The sequence below is a fragment of the Rhinolophus ferrumequinum genome, chromosome 25 (genome assembly GCF_004115265.2).
Source record: "Rhinolophus ferrumequinum isolate MPI-CBG mRhiFer1 chromosome 25, mRhiFer1_v1.p, whole genome shotgun sequence".
Classification (NCBI taxonomy): Eukaryota; Metazoa; Chordata; class Mammalia; order Chiroptera; family Rhinolophidae; genus Rhinolophus; species Rhinolophus ferrumequinum.
Window position 1 is genome coordinate 13,617,587 of NC_046308.1, and position 17,625 is coordinate 13,635,211.

A 17,625-nucleotide genomic window follows, 5' to 3' on the forward strand; every position below is an offset into this window, starting at 1 on the left:
TTTCTGTTTAGATATCTCCTCATTTAACTGTACCAGGAGCTCCCTGTACCTGGTCCCTCCCCCCAACCCCCAGGACTCAGAATCTGATTGGGTGAGTACAACCAATGGATGGATGCTACCTAGGGTCAGCTGATCAATTTTGGTCTAATTAGGTTTGGAAAGAGGGGTGAAGGTATTGAGTATGAGTGTGGTATGCCACTACACAAGCATGGGGCTTCTGTAGACGAGATGAGTGTGGGTATTTTCAAAGAATGAGGCATAACCTGGGGGCATCCCAAACAAGGTGGTCTTCAAAATGGCCCTGGACTGAGACTCATGAAGGCAATAGTGAAGAATTCAGTCATTCTGTAGTGTATTTGTTTATTCAACAAGCGTGTGCTAAGCATTTGTGCCAGGTGGGCACCATTGTTGACCATGGGACACAAGAATAAGACACAGTTCCTCTCTTGTCTCACTGGACGAGGGGCATACATGATTCAACAAAGGAACACGATGAGGGTCCCAAGTGCTTTCCCAGAAGTCTGACCTGGGTGTAGGGCAGGATAAGTTCAGAAGATGATTTGGTCCACTGTATGGGGCTTATAGCAGTGGTTCTCAGACTTGAGCGGGCATCAGAATTACTTGGAAGGCTTGTTAAGACACAAATTGCTGATTCCCACCCCCAGAGAACCAGACACAGGTAAGTCTGCGATAGTTGCTGAGAATTTTGATTTCTGAGACGTTCCCAGCTGATGCTTATTCTGCTGGTCTGGGGCCCATACTTTGAGAATTGGTGACTCAGAGGTTTGAGTGTGGAAAGACGAAAACATGGGGGAAAGGAAAGTGGACTCAGAGTCATGGAATTACGACGTGGCAGTCAGTGTTCTGGAATTACATGTGTTTGGGCACATCCAGTGTGCTCTGAGAGTGGTGAGGAGAGATTAAGGGGGTAAGCAAGGCCTAAATTGTCAAGCACCCTAAATGCCAAGCAAAGGCACTGGAACTATATTCTGTGGGTAATAGGAGTCACTGGAGGATTTTAAACAGGGGAAGGGGTACATGCACGTTTATGCTTCCAGAGAGGACAGTAGTCTGGGTAGAAAGGGGTGGAATGGGGAGACCGTGCCATAGACGTCTACTTCGCGAGCAGCCTGCCCATGTGCACTCATGGGGAACTCATGTAAGGAGCATGATGGTGTCAGAGTCCTCAATCTGCAGTTCTGAGAGGCTGCAATGATTCCTCAGTCTCCGACCCTGGAACTTCAGTATCTGATCTTCCACATAAGGCCCTCCAGCGACCTCAATCTTTTGTTTTAAGTCACGGACAGAGTCATCAGGGCAGATGGCATAAGGCTTGCTATGGCCACTACGGTTCTTCACGAAGACCTGAATCTCATGAGGAAAGGTCTCTAGCACCTGGACAGTCACCTTAGAGAAGATCCCATAATCTGCCAGGGTCCGTTTGCTGCTGAGTAGTTGCCGCTCCCTTCCCGGCTCCTGGAAGGAGAGACGCTGCTGCCCGATGAGACCAAACGCCTTCTTGATCTCCGGTTTCATTTTCCAGATGGGACTGTAGGGGTCCACTGAGAGTTTATAGGGCTCATTTCCTGTCAGTTTCACCACCACCTGGACGTTCCTTGCTGGCTGGAAGGGAGGAGCAGAAAAGGGTTTCTGGTGGTCATGACTGTCTATTGTCTCCAAATCCTCCCCCTTCTGGCTACTGATGATATAATTTATTGCCTACCAAGAAACTTTTAGTTAAAGGAGGTGCTATCAATAATTATCTCAGCTAACAGGCATAAAGCAGGATTGTCCCGGGCAAAGCAGACTATTTGGTCATCCTAGGCTTATAGGACCACTGGCTCATCCTTCATCCCCTGACTCACCCCAAGCAGAGTGACAACTGACAACAGTTCTCTAAATAACGATTCCTTCCACGTGGACCTGTCCAGGGTCTCCTCCACCCTACCCCACCTGTCGTCACATGCGGACAACATTAGAACCTACTCCATATGCAAGCATAGGGCTATTGTAGGTTTAACGATTTCATGTATATCAGGCACCTGGATGTATGTTCAAGGATATACAATGTAATAGCAGAAGCCTGACAGCATCCTAAAAATCTATGCGTAGGGCACTGGTTATATAAGTTAAGGTACTTTCATTCATTGGATTATGACATAGCTGTTGATCCAGGAGGCCCTGACATTCCCATTTGTCTAGGGCAGTCTTACTGTATGTCCTTCGTCCTGCATAAGTAACAGCATCCCATTTCACGCTCCAAAATATCCTGGCTTGGACTTTGTCATATAGTTATGCTTTTTAGGTCTATATGTGTGGATATGAAATTGGCTTTCGGATAATTTAATAGAGTAACTGAATGACGTAATAATTTAAGTAAATAAAAGTAAACACACACACACACAAATAGGATGTGCAGTTAGACACAGGCACGTGCTTGTGTGTGGGTGGCGTATCCATGGAAGGAGATGCAAGAAATTGGTAAGTGCGTGTGTCGGGGAGGGACGATACTGAGAGGCTGGGGATCAGGCTGGAAGGCAGATGTACTTTAACTGTGCGCTCTTTTAAACAGCTTGTTTTGCCTTTTGTTTTTTTTTTTTGCTATGAGGGTGTGTTTTCTTCTCTCTCTCTCTCTCTCTCTCTCTCTCTCTCTCTCTCTCTCTCTCTTTCTCACAAACACATATACACACACACTATAATAATTATGGGAAGGGTTCTTAGCAGGAGTTGGAAGACTGTTCCATGAATCTTCTCCCAGAAACCTCCTGGTCTGCTGGACCTTCCAGCCAATGGAACGTGGCTGGGTGGCAGTTATCTGCCTTGCTTCAGTGGCTGCAGGTTTGCCTTTGAGGCCGGGCTCAGAATTTCCCTACAGGATATGAAATGTAGGACTGGCAACAAGAAAACTCTGGGACTAGCTGGTTGGTGAAAATAGATCTCTCAGTTGAGCACATCGCAGAGTCCTGGTCTTTGAATCCTGGATTCCCATGTAGTGTTGAGACCCGGGACTACGGTGGTCCGTGTGGGAACAGCCATGCACAGGGGGCCACACAGCTGGGGTTTCTGTCCGCATTGGACGCCTATGCTCCTCACTTAAGGTTTTTGGATACATCTATAAATCTCGTTTTAATAGCAAAAAGTTGAACTTTTGACAACCCATAATAGCAGAGACATTAGTCCACAGGATATATGTATGGAATAAATTCTTTGGCTGTATCCCTCAAATGGCTACAGAGCAGGGCAAAAATTGCCTGCCCACTTTACAGACGAAAGTATTGAGGCCTAGACACTTACAGCATAAGGGGAAGAAATGCATACCTGGTTAGCTGGGACATCACCAGGGTAGGTACGTATTGCCTGTCTTGGGGACTTATAGGTGCTATGGCAGGAGTTGGGGAAGATTCATGGTGGGGGTTGAAGTGAGGTCATCACTAAGTCATGACAGTGGAATGAGGGTGGGGGTGGTACCTGTACGTCCCAATCTTGGCAGGAGTCTTCAGTGCTGCAGCAGGCCTGCCTCAGGCAGTAAGCAGCTTCTTTGGCCACCAGGTCCCACCTCTTTTCCCTTCCCAGGTTGTTGGTGGGATCAGCTGGGTCCAGGATAACGGGCCTGGGAGAGAGAAGGGGAATGATTTTCCATCACACTCAGAACTCTGTCCTCTGTCACTCAAGTGTGTGGAATTGTGCACGCCTCTGTGTAGGGAGGAGGCCTCTCTGCATGCTGCAGCCCTTGGTTCAAGATTGGCGGTATAAACTAAGCTGGCCCAATCAGACTGCATCTCAGGGATTCTGCTTGGGATGCTGGGGCAAATGTGCTCTCTTCTCTACTGGAAGGTCTGAGTCCAGATGAGAAGACTGGACCTGATGCAGCCATGAAAGAATTAGCCTGAATTCAAAGGTAAAACCCCCAGCAGGGCAGAAGTGAGCAATTCACAGATGGGACCCTGATGACATAGTGAATATCTGGATCACACCACGTCTGAAGCTTTATTTATCTTTGGACTTCTCAGTTACACAAGCCAATACATCCCCTTTATTTTAAGAACTGTTTGAGTTGGGTTTTCTATTCTTTGTAGCTGAAACTAATGCAACCAACACACTCACCTGGGTTCCTTCAACTGTTGTTTGATAAAATTCCTGACCACCTCATTTTGGAAATCATAGTACTTGGTCCAATATACGCAGATCTTTTCATAATCTCGGAGGAGTTCCATCACAGCTATAAACCCTTCATCCAGGTTGAAGTTCTCACTTTCATCAGTACCCATTTCCCAGGCGTAGATGGTCAGTAGCTCCAGTGCATATTTTGGGGGCAATCCTGGCTTTTTATATTTACGTTTCAAAAACTGGAGAGGGAGAGAGGGTGAAGGTTGGGGTGGACAGGGGGAGAGGGAGAGAATATGAGATTGTTACCCTGGGAATTGGGAATTCCCATGTTATGCTGTTTCTAGGACCCAGTAATACTTCGTCAACTTCCTTTTACATCCAGATTATATAGCACATACATAAAATTTCACATGAGCCCAGCAGCTTGCGGTCTAAATGAAATACGTCCTGGGGCCATCAAAATTTCAATAGAAGAGGAAATTGGGGCCTCCTGTGGATATTTCCTGGGCCTCATCAATCCTTGTTATTCAGTTGAAATGGGGGAGGCAACGTAACATAGCGAATATAGGGTATAACTGAAGAAAACTAAAACACACAGACACACTGAAAACATAAAACAAAATCAGAACAAACAAAAGATGAAGGAGAAAGAGTAATAATGTAAAATTTTCAGTTCTTCAAAAATTAATTTAGAAATTTGTTGCAATTTTATAATCTCAGTGATGTTTTTAGTGGGATGAAATGATCTTAAGATTCATATAGAGGAATAAATACCTAGGAAATCCAAGAAAAATAAAAATGGAGAAGTTGGTGTTTGTTTTCTCAGGTATGTTATATAAAGCAGTTGTAACAAAAACAGTATGCTTTTGGTGTTAGAATAAACAATAGTCAAGGGTAATAGAACTGATAGCCCAGAATTAGTTCCCAGTCGATGGAAGAATTTAATAATCGACAAGGATGGTATTTCAGTTCAGTGGGAAAGAGATGCATAATTCAGTAAATGATGCTGGCACAACTGGTTCGCCATTTGGAAGAAAATAAAGACTGTCACAGCGAATATCAAAATAAATTACAACCAGAGGTAAAATATATATTAAACATATAAAGAGAAAAATTAAGAGATTACATATATACTGTGGGTAAGATAAGCAACCTGCAACATTGAAAAAAGTCAGACATCTGTGTATTTTAAAAATTAGAAATAATTATGTTGTCAAAGATACTATAATTAAGGTAAATAGATGAGTGATATATTTGTAAAAATATTTGCAACACATACGAAGTAATGGTAAAACATCTACAATTTGCAAAGATGTCCTACAACTGACAAGAATAAGACAAAAAAACACACACAAACAATTCAAAAGTATGCAAAATACATTAATAGGTAACTCCCAAAAATTCAAGTCCAAAGTAAGCAAATGTATTTTCTTAAAGGGTGGGATACAAAAAGAGTTTGCATGATTTGATCCCACTTACGTAAGCTCTGTGCATGAGCTTTGTGAGTACAGCTATAAAGATAGGTATGAAAAAAAATAGTCACCAAAAATGTTATTAGTATTATCTCAGGGATTTCATGTGAATTTTACCTTCTTTTTTTAAAATCACTTGAAGTTTTTATAATGAGCCCAATGTGTAATAGTCAGATAATCTGAAAAAAAAATGTTAATATTATGAAAAATATTTAGAGTTCTTGATTAAGAGCCCCAGTTCTAGAGTCAGACACTTTGGGGTTCAAATCTCAGCCCACCTTAGCTTTTGAGTCTCAGTTTTCTTATCTCCAAAATGGGGCTGATGAATAATATATGACAGAGCTGTTGGAAAGACCAGATGAGAAAAAATTTGCAGAGCACTTAGCATAGGTCACAAAACCTAATTAACGCTCAGTAAGTGACAGCTTTCTCATTATTGCTGTTGCTGTTGTCTGAAATGCCTGAGGTCTGACGCCTGTTGAAAACCACGTCTGTGTACATCAGAAACCATTTAATTGCCCTGGGAGAACGTGCTATTGGAACCAGGAGGCTATCGCCAGGACACAACACTTTGGAAGAGAACAGAACACAGCAACAAGAAGTAAGCAACAGGAGCGGCCGGATGGCTCAGTGGGTTAGAGCTCTTAACAAGGTTGTGGGTTTGATCCCCACATGGGCCACTGTGAGCTGCGCCCTCCACAACTAGATTGAAACAACTACTTGACTTGGAGCTGAGGGGTCCTGGAAACACACACTTAAAATTAAAAAAAAAAAAAAAGAGGTAAACAATAGCCCCAACAATAACGCAAAACTTTGTCCAGTGCTCTGTACTTGACAAATAGTGTCCAATCATACTATTTCACCAACGCTATTTAACCTGCTCCCTGTCCTGAGATAGGGTGTGTTCGTTTCTTTTCCCTTTAAAACAATACCAAGATGCACCTGCCCTTCCTCTTGCCCCTACACCCCCCAGCTCCTCACCTGCAGGTACCAGTGTTTCACCAGCCGCAGGAGGTTCTTTAGCTTAATAGGGCGACTTTTCACAAAGTGCCTCTGCAACTCCGTGAAGCTTGGTGAGAACTGCCCAGGGCGGCCGCCAACGGTTATTAAGTTTTCATAGATTTCCGGTCGTGGTTTACAGTCTGGGGAAAATTTTCCTGGGAGATAAAAGTGCCTGGTCAGGAAAATCTGCCCTTTGAGGTGAGGAAGATGGGAAAAGAACTACAGCACAGAGAGTGTGCAGACATTATCTCATGCATTTCTCGCTACAGCGCTATTTTTTTTCCCATTTTACAACTAAATAAGGGGAGGTCTAGAGGGTTTGGTTGCCAACTCAAAAGTCAGATAGATAAATTTTAAATAACTGACATTGACTAAAGACTTAACTGTATGTCCGTCACTGGATCTAAGCTCATGGTATCCTCAGAACAGCTCCACGAAGTAGTACATGCCATAGGAAGTGCCATTTTTTGTGAGTCAAACCTGGTTAAATATTGTCTATTTCCTATGATTCAACTGGATATTATTATTCCACTTAACAGGTTGGTACATTGAGTCTTGGAAGTTTTAAATAGCTTGCCCAAGGTCACACAATTAGTAAGTCTTGGAGCCAAAATTTGAAGACCTTAAGAGATCTGCTTTTAAAATGATTCCAATCAGTTCTGACTCCAAAGACCTTGAAGTGCTTGCTTGCCCGGGTGTTTCCCAGAGGATCAGAGAAGAATCTCTTCGTTGGGTTGGGTAGGAATCCATTATCTAGGAGAAGTCCCCTTTGCCCGCAAGAATGGGCTATGGAAACACCTGCATTTATGGGAAGATTTCATTTTCCAAGTATAGCTCCAGTCCTATCCCCCTGAAAAAGAACAAACTCCACTCTCACCCATTGGTTTCCACTTTCCCAAACCTCCTCCCGAGGCCACGTTGCTGAAGGGCCCCTGACTAGGTTCTCTGGACCCAACCCATCGCTGTCTTTACCTAGAGCATCGAAAGCTGGGAGCACATCCACTTTAATGACATCACTGCTCTTCCTGGCCTGGACCAGGAAGGACAGGGAGCGGGAGGCCCTGCTTCCCCCTCTGTGCTGGGCCACAGTGATGTTGTAGGCCAGGCTCCTGCTACAGCGATCCAGTTTCTCCTCGATGATGTTTATGATGGACTCACAGAGCCAGGCCTGGTGTTGGAAGCTGGAGAAGCAGCTCAGGAACAGGATCAAATCCACATCGGACGTGTGGTTCAGCGTCGTCCCCTTCCCTGAGGAGCCGCCCTGGGGAGAACATCAAAGTTGAGCTTCACCCTCCCCTGAGGCCTGATGTTTTGAGGTGGGGGTGAAGCCAGGAGCACCCATGTTGGGCTAGTTACACAGGTCCCCAAAGGAGCCCTTGGTCTCCGTCATACATGGACTAGAAAAATTAAGTACGTGTTACACAATTCTAAGGATATAAATGAAATGTAAATTAAAGCTCCATTGCACCCCAGACCCTAACCCTTTCTCCAGAGGCAACCCTAGTTACCAGCTTCTTACATACATCGTTCCATAAATGTTCGATGCCTCCACTTCTGCTATTCAACATGGTAGCCACATGTGGCTACTGAAATTTAAATAAATTAAAATGAAATGAAATAAAAAAATTTCAGTTCTTCAGCCGCAAGAGCCTCAATTTCAAATGCTAAGTAGTCACCTGATTACATTGGACGGTGCACATATAGAACATTTTCATCATTGGAGAAAGTTCTATTGGACAGCTCTGGCTTAGACAAACATTTTTGTGTATACATTTTATATACGTATTATGGGTGTGTGTATGCACAAATATACATTGTTAGACTTTCTATTTTGAAATAATTATAGATTCACAGGAATTTGTAAAGATGGTTCAGAGAGGTCTGATGTGTCCTTTATCTGGTTCCACCCCCCATGGCTACCTCTTACATAAATGTAGTGGACTATCAAAACCAGGCAATTGCCATGGATACAATGTATGTGCTTAGTTTTATGACATTTTATCATATGTTTAGATTCCTGTTATCACCATTGAAACCAAGATACACAATTATTCCAATTCTACTTCCTCATTCTACTTTTTCATAGTCACAGTTACCTCCCTCCCCTCCACCATCCCTGAAACCTGGAAACCACTAATCTGTTTTCCATCTCTACAATCTCACGATTTCGAGAATTATATAATGGAACCATACGGTATGCGAGCTTTTGACGTTGGCTTTTTATTTTCACTCAGCACAATGCTTTTGATATTCATCCATGTTGTCACATGTATTAAGAGTTTGCTCCACCAAAATCACCCTTGTTACAGCTTGTTACTCAAGTTTTAACTTCAGTCCCAATCTGCTGGCTATTCTCTACTTTTCAGAGTTGTCAATCATTTGCTTTTCCATGTCTCTCCAGAATTTTAGTTGTAATTTGTGAGAGTTTGTAAGAGCCTTACTCCATCTGGGCCAGCACCAGAAGTTTACAGTCTCTTAAAATAGGTGTATTTAGAAATACATATGAAACAAAATGTTTTCTAATTATTTATAAACATAAAATGTGATCATAGTATATGAAAATTTTAACAGTGCTTATCTATGCATAGTAAGGTCATTCATTTAAATTTTTTTTTTGTTTTTTCCCCCTATATTTTTGTGATTAAATGTATTACTCATGTAATTTAGAAAATCATGAAACAATTTGACCTCAGGTTCCTATGTGACCTTAATTTTGGCATTGGGTTCCTTGACTTGAGGAAACAGAATAGTAGAAAAAGGATAAATATGATTTTCAGCGGGTGGCAGTGATTAGCACAGCAAGAGGTGACTTTGAAAAAGACTCTCCAGGCCACTCATGGTAGGAAATCAAATGAAATTAGTAGGTTTAACTCTGGAAAAATACAACACTCTAACCACAATATAGATGGATGGAACCAAGAAAATGAGATGTAACTCAGAAAGTCTAGTGCTTAACAAGGTCGAGAAAGGCAGAGAGAGAAGAAATGTTAATTTATGTGCAATGTACCCTCTTCCTCCTAATATAGAAATGGAAATGTAGAGAGCAGGTGTCCTTTCTGCTATGTTTGTTTACCAAGTTATATCCAAATAGAGTGTTTAACTCCATAAATACTTCTACTAGGCATTTTCCATGCTACTCAAAATAGTTGGAGATAGTCAAGGGCTGTTTAAACTTCTGGAAATAGAGATCATTGAAAGAACGAGAGGAAAGGGAAAATAATTGTCTTTCTTCTAGACAGTTTCCACCTGTAATAGTGGAAATGGGAACTTCAAGATATGGGTTCTTGGAGTAACATAAATGGCATGTCTCCAGTGGAAACAGCACCTTCGAATCCATAGAAAAGCTTTATTTAGAACCTATGTTGAACTATTTGAATACTCTGAAACCCATCCTTCAGAGAATATGCGTCCCATTTCTGGTTTTGATGGGCGTTTCCTTTTTCCATTTAAGGTCCCGAAAACAAAGATTCTGATGGAGCTCTAAGAGCAGAAAGCAGAGGTTGCAATTCCTCTAAGAAGTTCAGATATGTGGAACAGTCAGAGCCCAGAAGTACAAAGCTGGATCTTTTGAAGAAATTATAGGAGCTTGAATTTTTTGAATTTCTGTTTGGAAGCTCCTAGTTTGCTGATACCAACCCCCTGAATCTTTGGTTTCAACTTTTTTATTTAAAGACTCTTTAAAGCTGCAAGTCCTTCCTTTTTAGCCTTACCCTCGGTGGTCATTGTCACCCATAGGTAAAGAGTGATTTATTTAAGTTAATGTTAGTCTTTCATTCTAGTAAAATGAGAAATATCTAGATTTACAGTCAAGGAACTTTTGATTTATGTGATATGTTAGAAGTTAAATTACAAATTAGTACTTTTCCAGGAGGAACCATGCTATAAATGGGTGTTGAATTTCATGATCAGCCCCGAAAGATCCATGTAACCCTGGAAGTATTCTCTGGTATTACATAATTGCTAGGTAGTTTCTAATATAACTATATAACATAGTGCTATTTTAGAAGAAAAATGTAGAAGATTATGAATTTGGGGTAAAGTAGATTTTTTCTTCTTATTTTTAAAAAGCTATCTTACTGCAGCATATAACGAATTGTTTATTGGAGATATTGTGTATGTATTTATTTATTTATTTATTTATTTTTAAGGAGGGCGCAGCTCACAGTGGCCCATGTGGGGATCAAACTGCCAACCTTGGTGTTATTAGCACCACGCTCTAACCAACTGAGCTAACCCGCCAACCCTAAAGTAGGTTTTCTTAAACAAGAAATAAAAACATACATTTTATAGAGACCTGTTACCTATCTTCCACTTGCCTCCCTGGCACTCAGAGAGCTGGGGGGGGGGGAGGTGGCGGGGGTGGGGTGGGGGGTGGGGGGTGATAAGAGAAAGTGGGGGGAGCTCCAACATATATGGTACTCAGGAATGTGAGCAGTCTTTTGCTAATTGGCCCACAAATATTAATTATTCCTGTTTCTTTCTCTCTCTTCAGGTGCTGTGATTTAATTTAGAACATCTCAGACATTTGCTCTTGTCAATTGTGATAATCATCCTCCTTCTTTAGATTCGTAGGATAATTTACCGTTTAAAAACACTTCCCCACACTTTATCTCATTTATTCCTGATAACAAATTGGGTTAAAGAGGAGGAGGCAGAGACTGGGAGAGATGAAATGACCCGTCTCCCCAGGTCACACAGTCCCAAAGCAGCAGAGCTGGGATTCGAACCCCCAGGGTCTCCCAAGTGCTCACCTTCACCACCTTCAGCACCCTGATTGTTTGGTCTCCAATCAGCTCATCATGGAAGCACACATCCCTCAAGAACCGCTCGCTTCTCTCCCAGGCGTCTTGCACTTCCTCCTTCCAGTCCCTCTGGGGCTGCAGGGTCTGCCTCACAAAGGTGTCCAGCTCGTCTGCAGGGGTCTCATACAGGCTCCGGAAGGGTTCCATTTCTGTGGGACCCGGCTGCCCGGCTGCCCGAGGGAATAAATCTCTGCTTCTGCCCCGCGCTTTTAATGCTCAGGAGTCAGCTGTCCTGCCAGCTTCTCCCTACTCACGTAATATTTGGAAATCGAAACTGAGTTTGCAGAGCTAATTTTCGTTTTCCGTTTAAGGCTGCCAGGAAGAACGGCTGGAAGATAAGAATGAGCACCGCTTTGAGCATCGCCACAGTCTCTCTCAGTCCTAGCGTTTCTCAGAGTGTCCTGGAGCAGGTCTCCCCCCAGGCCTCATCACGCTGCACGGAGAGTAGATCCCACCCTCTACTGCAACTGGGTCCCCCCTCCCCCTCTTGGAATTGGATGGTGTTTGCCCCTGGGATCAGGAGAGCTTGATGCCTGGGTGAGGGGGTAGAGACTTGGGCTGAACCTAAGGAGTCCTGGGACGTGGGATGGACTGAGCTCTTTTTCTTCTAAGAGCAAAGGCAAACACGCCCTTTATTTTTATTTAGTTTTTTAATTTTAGTCATCCCCAATAACTCACAGGAAAGAGGAAGTCTAAAAAGCTTTCACTGGTGGTTCTGTCAAGAACTTGATTTTGAACAGCAAAGGACAGTTTGGGGGGGTGGACGGGTGGCTCAGTTGGTTAGAATGCGAGCTCTGGGCAATGGGGCTGCAGGTTTGATTCCCACATGGGCCAGTGAGCTGCGCCCTCCTCAACTAGAATGAAGTCAATGAGCTGCTGCTCAGCTCCCGGGTGGCCAGATGCCTCAGTTGGTTGGAGGGGTTGGGGGGCTCTCAACCACAAGGTTGCCAGTTCGACTCCTCGACTCCCACAGGGGATGTGGGCTGTGACTCCCGGAAGGGATGGTGGGCTGTGCCCCCTGCAACTAACAATGGCGACTGGACCTGGAGCTGAGCTGCGCCCTCCACAACTAAGATTGAAAGGACAACAACTTAAAAAAAAAAAGGACAGTTTGGGGAAAACACAATGGCCTTAAAAGATCTCAATTAATGTGAATTTTGGAGGCCTAAAGAGGTGACCCTATGAAATCAGTAAAACAAAAGGTAGAAAATTAAACTCAGATTCAGCAATTATTCCTGAAAGAGGACCTCACATTTGCTTGTGGGGGTGGTGGTGTACAAAAGTGCTTTCACAGTCCTTTTAAATAGAAATCTCATTGATATTGTGAAGGTCACAAACACCTAGCTACAAGATGCATTTTGAAAATATCCTAATGCCACTCTGTGGTTTGTCAAAAATGTCAATATTCAAAAATGCCTCTCTCCCCTTCTTCCTATGGGAAGGGAAGACGCTGGGTCCTGGAAAACAGGCTTAGAAGACACAAAAACTGCCTTGGAGATGAGAAAAACACTTATGTTGAAGACGCTGTGAAGTGTTTGAGTGAAAAATAGTTTTTGAAACATGAAAGTTGAAAAGAGCAATTCTTATCTATTAGTCATACAACGTTTGAAAATATATAGCTGTATTGAAACCAATAAATAGTTTATGTGCATATTTAATTTTCCTAAAGTTTATGTAAGCAGAACAACCTCAATGAATTTTCATTTTCCCATTGGGAAATATTATTAGCCCATTGGAAAAATTGACTTAGATTTGAGGTCATGTTGTACTTGGCATTTTTGGAATACATATATATACATGTATATATGCGAAAGTAATTGCGGTTTAAAAGGTTAAAAATAATTGCAAAAACTGCAATTACTTTTGCACCAACCTAATATATATATGTGTGTGTATATATATATACATATATACATGTATATATATCTCATATATCATATATATCACGCAAACACACACACATATATATATATATATATATATATTCCTGTTTTAAAGATTGGGACATCTATACATGCCCTTAATATGTCTCTGCGACATTTTGACAATTTTCCTTTCTCCTCTGCTAGGTGGCGCTCCACACCATCTAAAACAGCACAATTTCTAATTCCTAGCCTCTTACTTTGATAGAAAAAGACTTGTGTGGTCAGTGCTTCTCATTTTCCAGAAGGTGAATGGAGGCCAGGGTGTTTACCAGGGCTCGTTGACATTATGGTGACAATATTAACTCCAATAGTTACAACTGGTTGAGCACTTAGCGTGTACAGGCTCTTTTCCTGGATTAGCTCCTTAAAACCCCACAGGACCTTGTCGTGTAAATCCCATGCTACACATGAGGAAATTTGACTCAGAGAGATGATGTGACCTGCCTGGAGTCACCTAGCACATAACGGGGTAGGCTGTGATTCGAACCCAGGTCATCTGGATGCCACATGCTGGAGACTTGACCCTCACACTGTACTGCTGACCAAGGCAGCTGCTCATTATTGAGCTCCTACAGGCACTGAATGAGGCTTGGAGAATCCAGAGATGAGTAAGAGACTCATTCAACAGGAGGTTTATTATGTGTCCTCTCCACTGGGCACCTTGAGGAAAGGAAGTGTGTTTCCCAACGTCTAGAACAGGGCCTGAGTTCATGTTTGGCTGAATAAACCAAAGAGCTTCATCAGATTTCACAGCAAGAATAAGCACTTCATTACTAAAAATTGTCACCCCAATAAGCTTTAATTAAAAAAAAAATTAAAAAATAAACACTTCAGTAACCTGACCATTTTTAGTCTAGAACAGGGACAGAGGGTGGAGGACAGGGGAGATCCTGTGACCTCCTACGTGTTCAGTCAAGACATCCATCAAGGATTCCCACCTTTGGGCCATTCCAGAGGGCCCTCTTGTTCTGCGATGGAATTATCTTTCCAAGGTCACTTGCTTCTTCATTTACCACAGTGTTTCTTAAATATGGGAGTCTTGTACACTCTAGAGAATATGACACATAGTCACTATGGGTCCTTCCCCAGAAAATCGTCTTTGTGCCTTTATTTTGCATACAGTTTCAGGGGCTTCCTGGACCCCAAGTTAACAATCTCTGTTGTAGAAGATTCTTAAGGACCAAAAGACATCCTAAACCATTTGCGAGTCATATCTCAAATGGTGGAATTGATTCCGTCCACCAACCCTACTAGGTGTCATGCATCCTGCTGGGTGCTGCGAATCCTGCAGGGGACAATTATGGATATCAAGAGAACTCAGGAGGGAGCTCTTGGGCAGCAGGGAGCCTTGTCCATTTCTGGCTTCTCAGGCCACACTTGGTGACCGCGATTGGGGCAGTTCACACCTCCCCAGTGAGAATGCAAAATGTTCTCCCTCCTGGCTCCTAGTTTAGAGTCTTGTACAGGTTTACCTCAGGGAAGCATGGATCATCCTGAATTGCCTTTGACATGTAGCCCCATCCCATCTAGGACTGATGTTTGCAGGGCTCGTCCCCCAGGATGTGCCAAAAACAGCTGCACTCAGTGCTGCAAGTTCAAAGCAGCCCTCAACCCAACCCCCTCAGCACAATGCCAGAAGGACTCCCCTCTCCTTTTTGTTGATGTCAACGATAAGATTTTGCCATTCGTTGAGATCAGAGGCACTGAGCACATTTGCAAAACCTGTGATGATGGGGAGAAGTTTTTCAGTTTCAAGTCTTCCAAAGAACTCTTTTATCCATTTCAAGTTAATTTTTACAAGTGGTATAAGATAGGGGTCCAATTTTATTCTTTTGCATGGGGGTGTCCAGTTTTCCCAACATCATTCACTGAAGAGACTGTCTCTTTATTCTCCATCGAGTATTTTTGGATTTCTTGTCAATGAGTTGACTGAGGGTTTATTTCTGGGCTCTTGACTCTGTCCCATCAGGGTATGTGCTGTTTGTATGGCAGCATCCTGCTGTTTGGATTCCAGAGTATAGCTTGACATTTCACAGTGTAGTGTGAAATCTGGAAGTATAATGCCTCAAGCTTTGTGCTTCCGTCTCAGGATGGCTGTGGCTATTCGTGGTTTCTCTCTCGTGGTTCCTTACAAATTTTAGGATGTTTTTTCTATTTATGTAAAAAATGCCATTGGAATTTGGATAGGGATGACATTAAATCTGTAGATAGTTTTGGGTAGTAGGGATGTATGCTTTCCGGGTGAGATGTGTGGTTTGCCTAAGACTTATTAAAAGCAAAAAAAATCTAAAAAGAAATCGCTACATTAGAAAAGACTACACGTATAGTGTGTGGACGCCTGGTGTACCCTAGGGCTGATCCAGCCCATTGCAGGTCAGAGAGGGGGCTGACCAGCAGCATTTCCAAGAGGCAAAGATGATTCTCCCTGTTGATCCCTCCCCTGGGCCCATTTCATCCTTGGCTGCACCATTTCATCTCAAAGCACACTTTGCATATTCAGCTGTCAGTTCTTCTAGCCATCGAGTTGTGCTACTTCCCTTATACCATTAGCTGGGCCACAGGAAACCTTAAACAAGTCTGACTTCCCATGTCCACGACTCGTCCTAGTCAGTATTGCCACAGAAATACATGAGATTTCGGTAGAGGAACAAGAACACGGCTTTATTATGGAGTTACGGAGAAGACACAAGGGTTCTGGGAGGTCAACTAGGAGAGGGGAGGAGTCAACTGTAGGCAGCAAGGGGGTCCTGCCTGCCCCAGGACTGGAGGGAGATGGGACAAGGGCGTCCATCTACTGCCCTTAGGCCCCCAGCTTCGAGGAAAACTTCAGGGAATGAGATGCTGTATCTCTGGGCGTCCAATATGCTCCCGGATGACAGAGCTCAGGGCTAGACTAGTGTTGCACAGCTAAATGGAGTTCACACATGGTCCAGCCTGGAAGGAAAGAGGACACTGGCTTCTTCTGCAGGTAGCTGTTCTTTCAGCCCAGCATTTTCCTCTTAGACCCCAAGAGAGTGGATTCTGTCCTGGAGGAAAGCGACATGGTGGACGGGCCAGAAGTTTTGTGTCCAACCACGCCCTGGACAGTCGAGGAGGGGGCCCTAAGGGCAAGTTTCTTCCTGTTTGTGCCCATCGCAGATGCAGGGTGGCTGTGGGTGGAGGCGGGACGGACACTCACCTGGAGGCAGTCTTGCTGGCAGTGGTGCTGGGCCCTGGGCTGAAGGGAAGGGCGCTCTGCCTGGGCACACCTCCACAGATGTTTCTTGAGGTGGGAGCAGTCCTGTCTCCAAGCACCCGGCTGTTTTTAGTGCTGGGTCCTGGGGTCACTGTGGGGCTGCTCTGGCGAGGGTGGCTGCAGGTGTTGAGGCCTGAGCTCCCTCTAGAGCGGTGTTTGTTGCTTGGGGCCCCAGTCGTTTCTTGTGTATGTGTGATTGGCAGGCCGCTGGAGGGAGAGGCACTTGGATCAGTGATGGGAGGCCGGAGAATCTACACACATATCAGTGGGCGGCTCCATTCTGGAGGTGCTGGGAGCCGTGGGGAAGGCAAAAATAGTATCCGCGGCAGCTGAGACACAGGCCTTGGGTTGCAAAGGGCCTGGGTCCCTCCCTTTCAGATGGGGCCCCCCAGATGGGCTTCGACGTGAAGTGGGGAAGGGATGATGCTGCAGCAGCGGCAGGATCAGGCCAGCCAGAAGTTGTGCTTTGGAGATGGTCGAAGGGGTTTGGACACCACCCACTCCCCGACCCGCCCACCCCGCAGACAGGTCAGCCATCCCTGACACCTGGGACGAAGCACTGGTCAACAAGGTGAATGGCCTTGTGGGCAGTGAGTGTGAAGACGTGCCTGGCAGAGGCTCTGACTCGAGCAAAGGGGGCCTGGCGAGCTGTTTCCTGGGAGACAAAGGACGCACAGCGGTGGCCCCTCCAGCAGAACCCAGAACAGCGGTGGAGGCGGCGGGACCTGAGGAGTCAATCCTGCTTCCTCCTGCATTTTGCCAGCTGGGGATTCGTGCTGGGGGTGGAGGGACAGCTGGCGCAGGAGCAGTCGGTGTAGCGGGCAGGGGGAAGAAGGCGAAGGCTGCGTGGCGCCGCAGTCCGTGGGGGCCTCTGTCTCACCCAAGCGCGCTGTGGATGCGCTGGAGCGCAGCTTCCTTCTCTGAGTCTAGGTCTTCCGCGGTGACACGGAAACCCAGCTCAGGAGGTGGTGGCAGCCTCACAGAGTCCCCTCGCCTGCGTGGCAGCAGAGCAACCTTGCGTTTTCGGGGCCTGAAACTGCCAAGTGTGGGTGAGCCCTTTCTCCGGGGTTCGCTTCTGCCGC

The 17,625-nt window shown here is 44.5% G+C and overlaps 1 protein-coding gene across 1 annotated transcript; it reads right to left on the minus strand.

Annotated features, from left to right (window-relative positions):
• Positions 1-349: 349 nt before the first annotated feature.
• On the minus strand, positions 350-11,636 carry LOC117017873 (2'-5'-oligoadenylate synthase-like protein 2). The gene is made up of 6 exons (XM_033098485.1): positions 11,333-11,636; positions 7,554-7,842; positions 6,561-6,736; positions 4,105-4,346; positions 3,469-3,610; positions 350-1,623 (listed from the first exon to the last, which is right to left on the minus strand). Exons 1-6 carry the CDS (start codon positions 11,528-11,530, stop codon positions 1,156-1,158), a joined length of 1,515 nt encoding a protein of 504 aa, XP_032954376.1. The 5' UTR covers positions 11,531-11,636; the 3' UTR covers positions 350-1,155.
• Between the last annotated feature and the right edge of the window lie 5,989 nt (positions 11,637-17,625).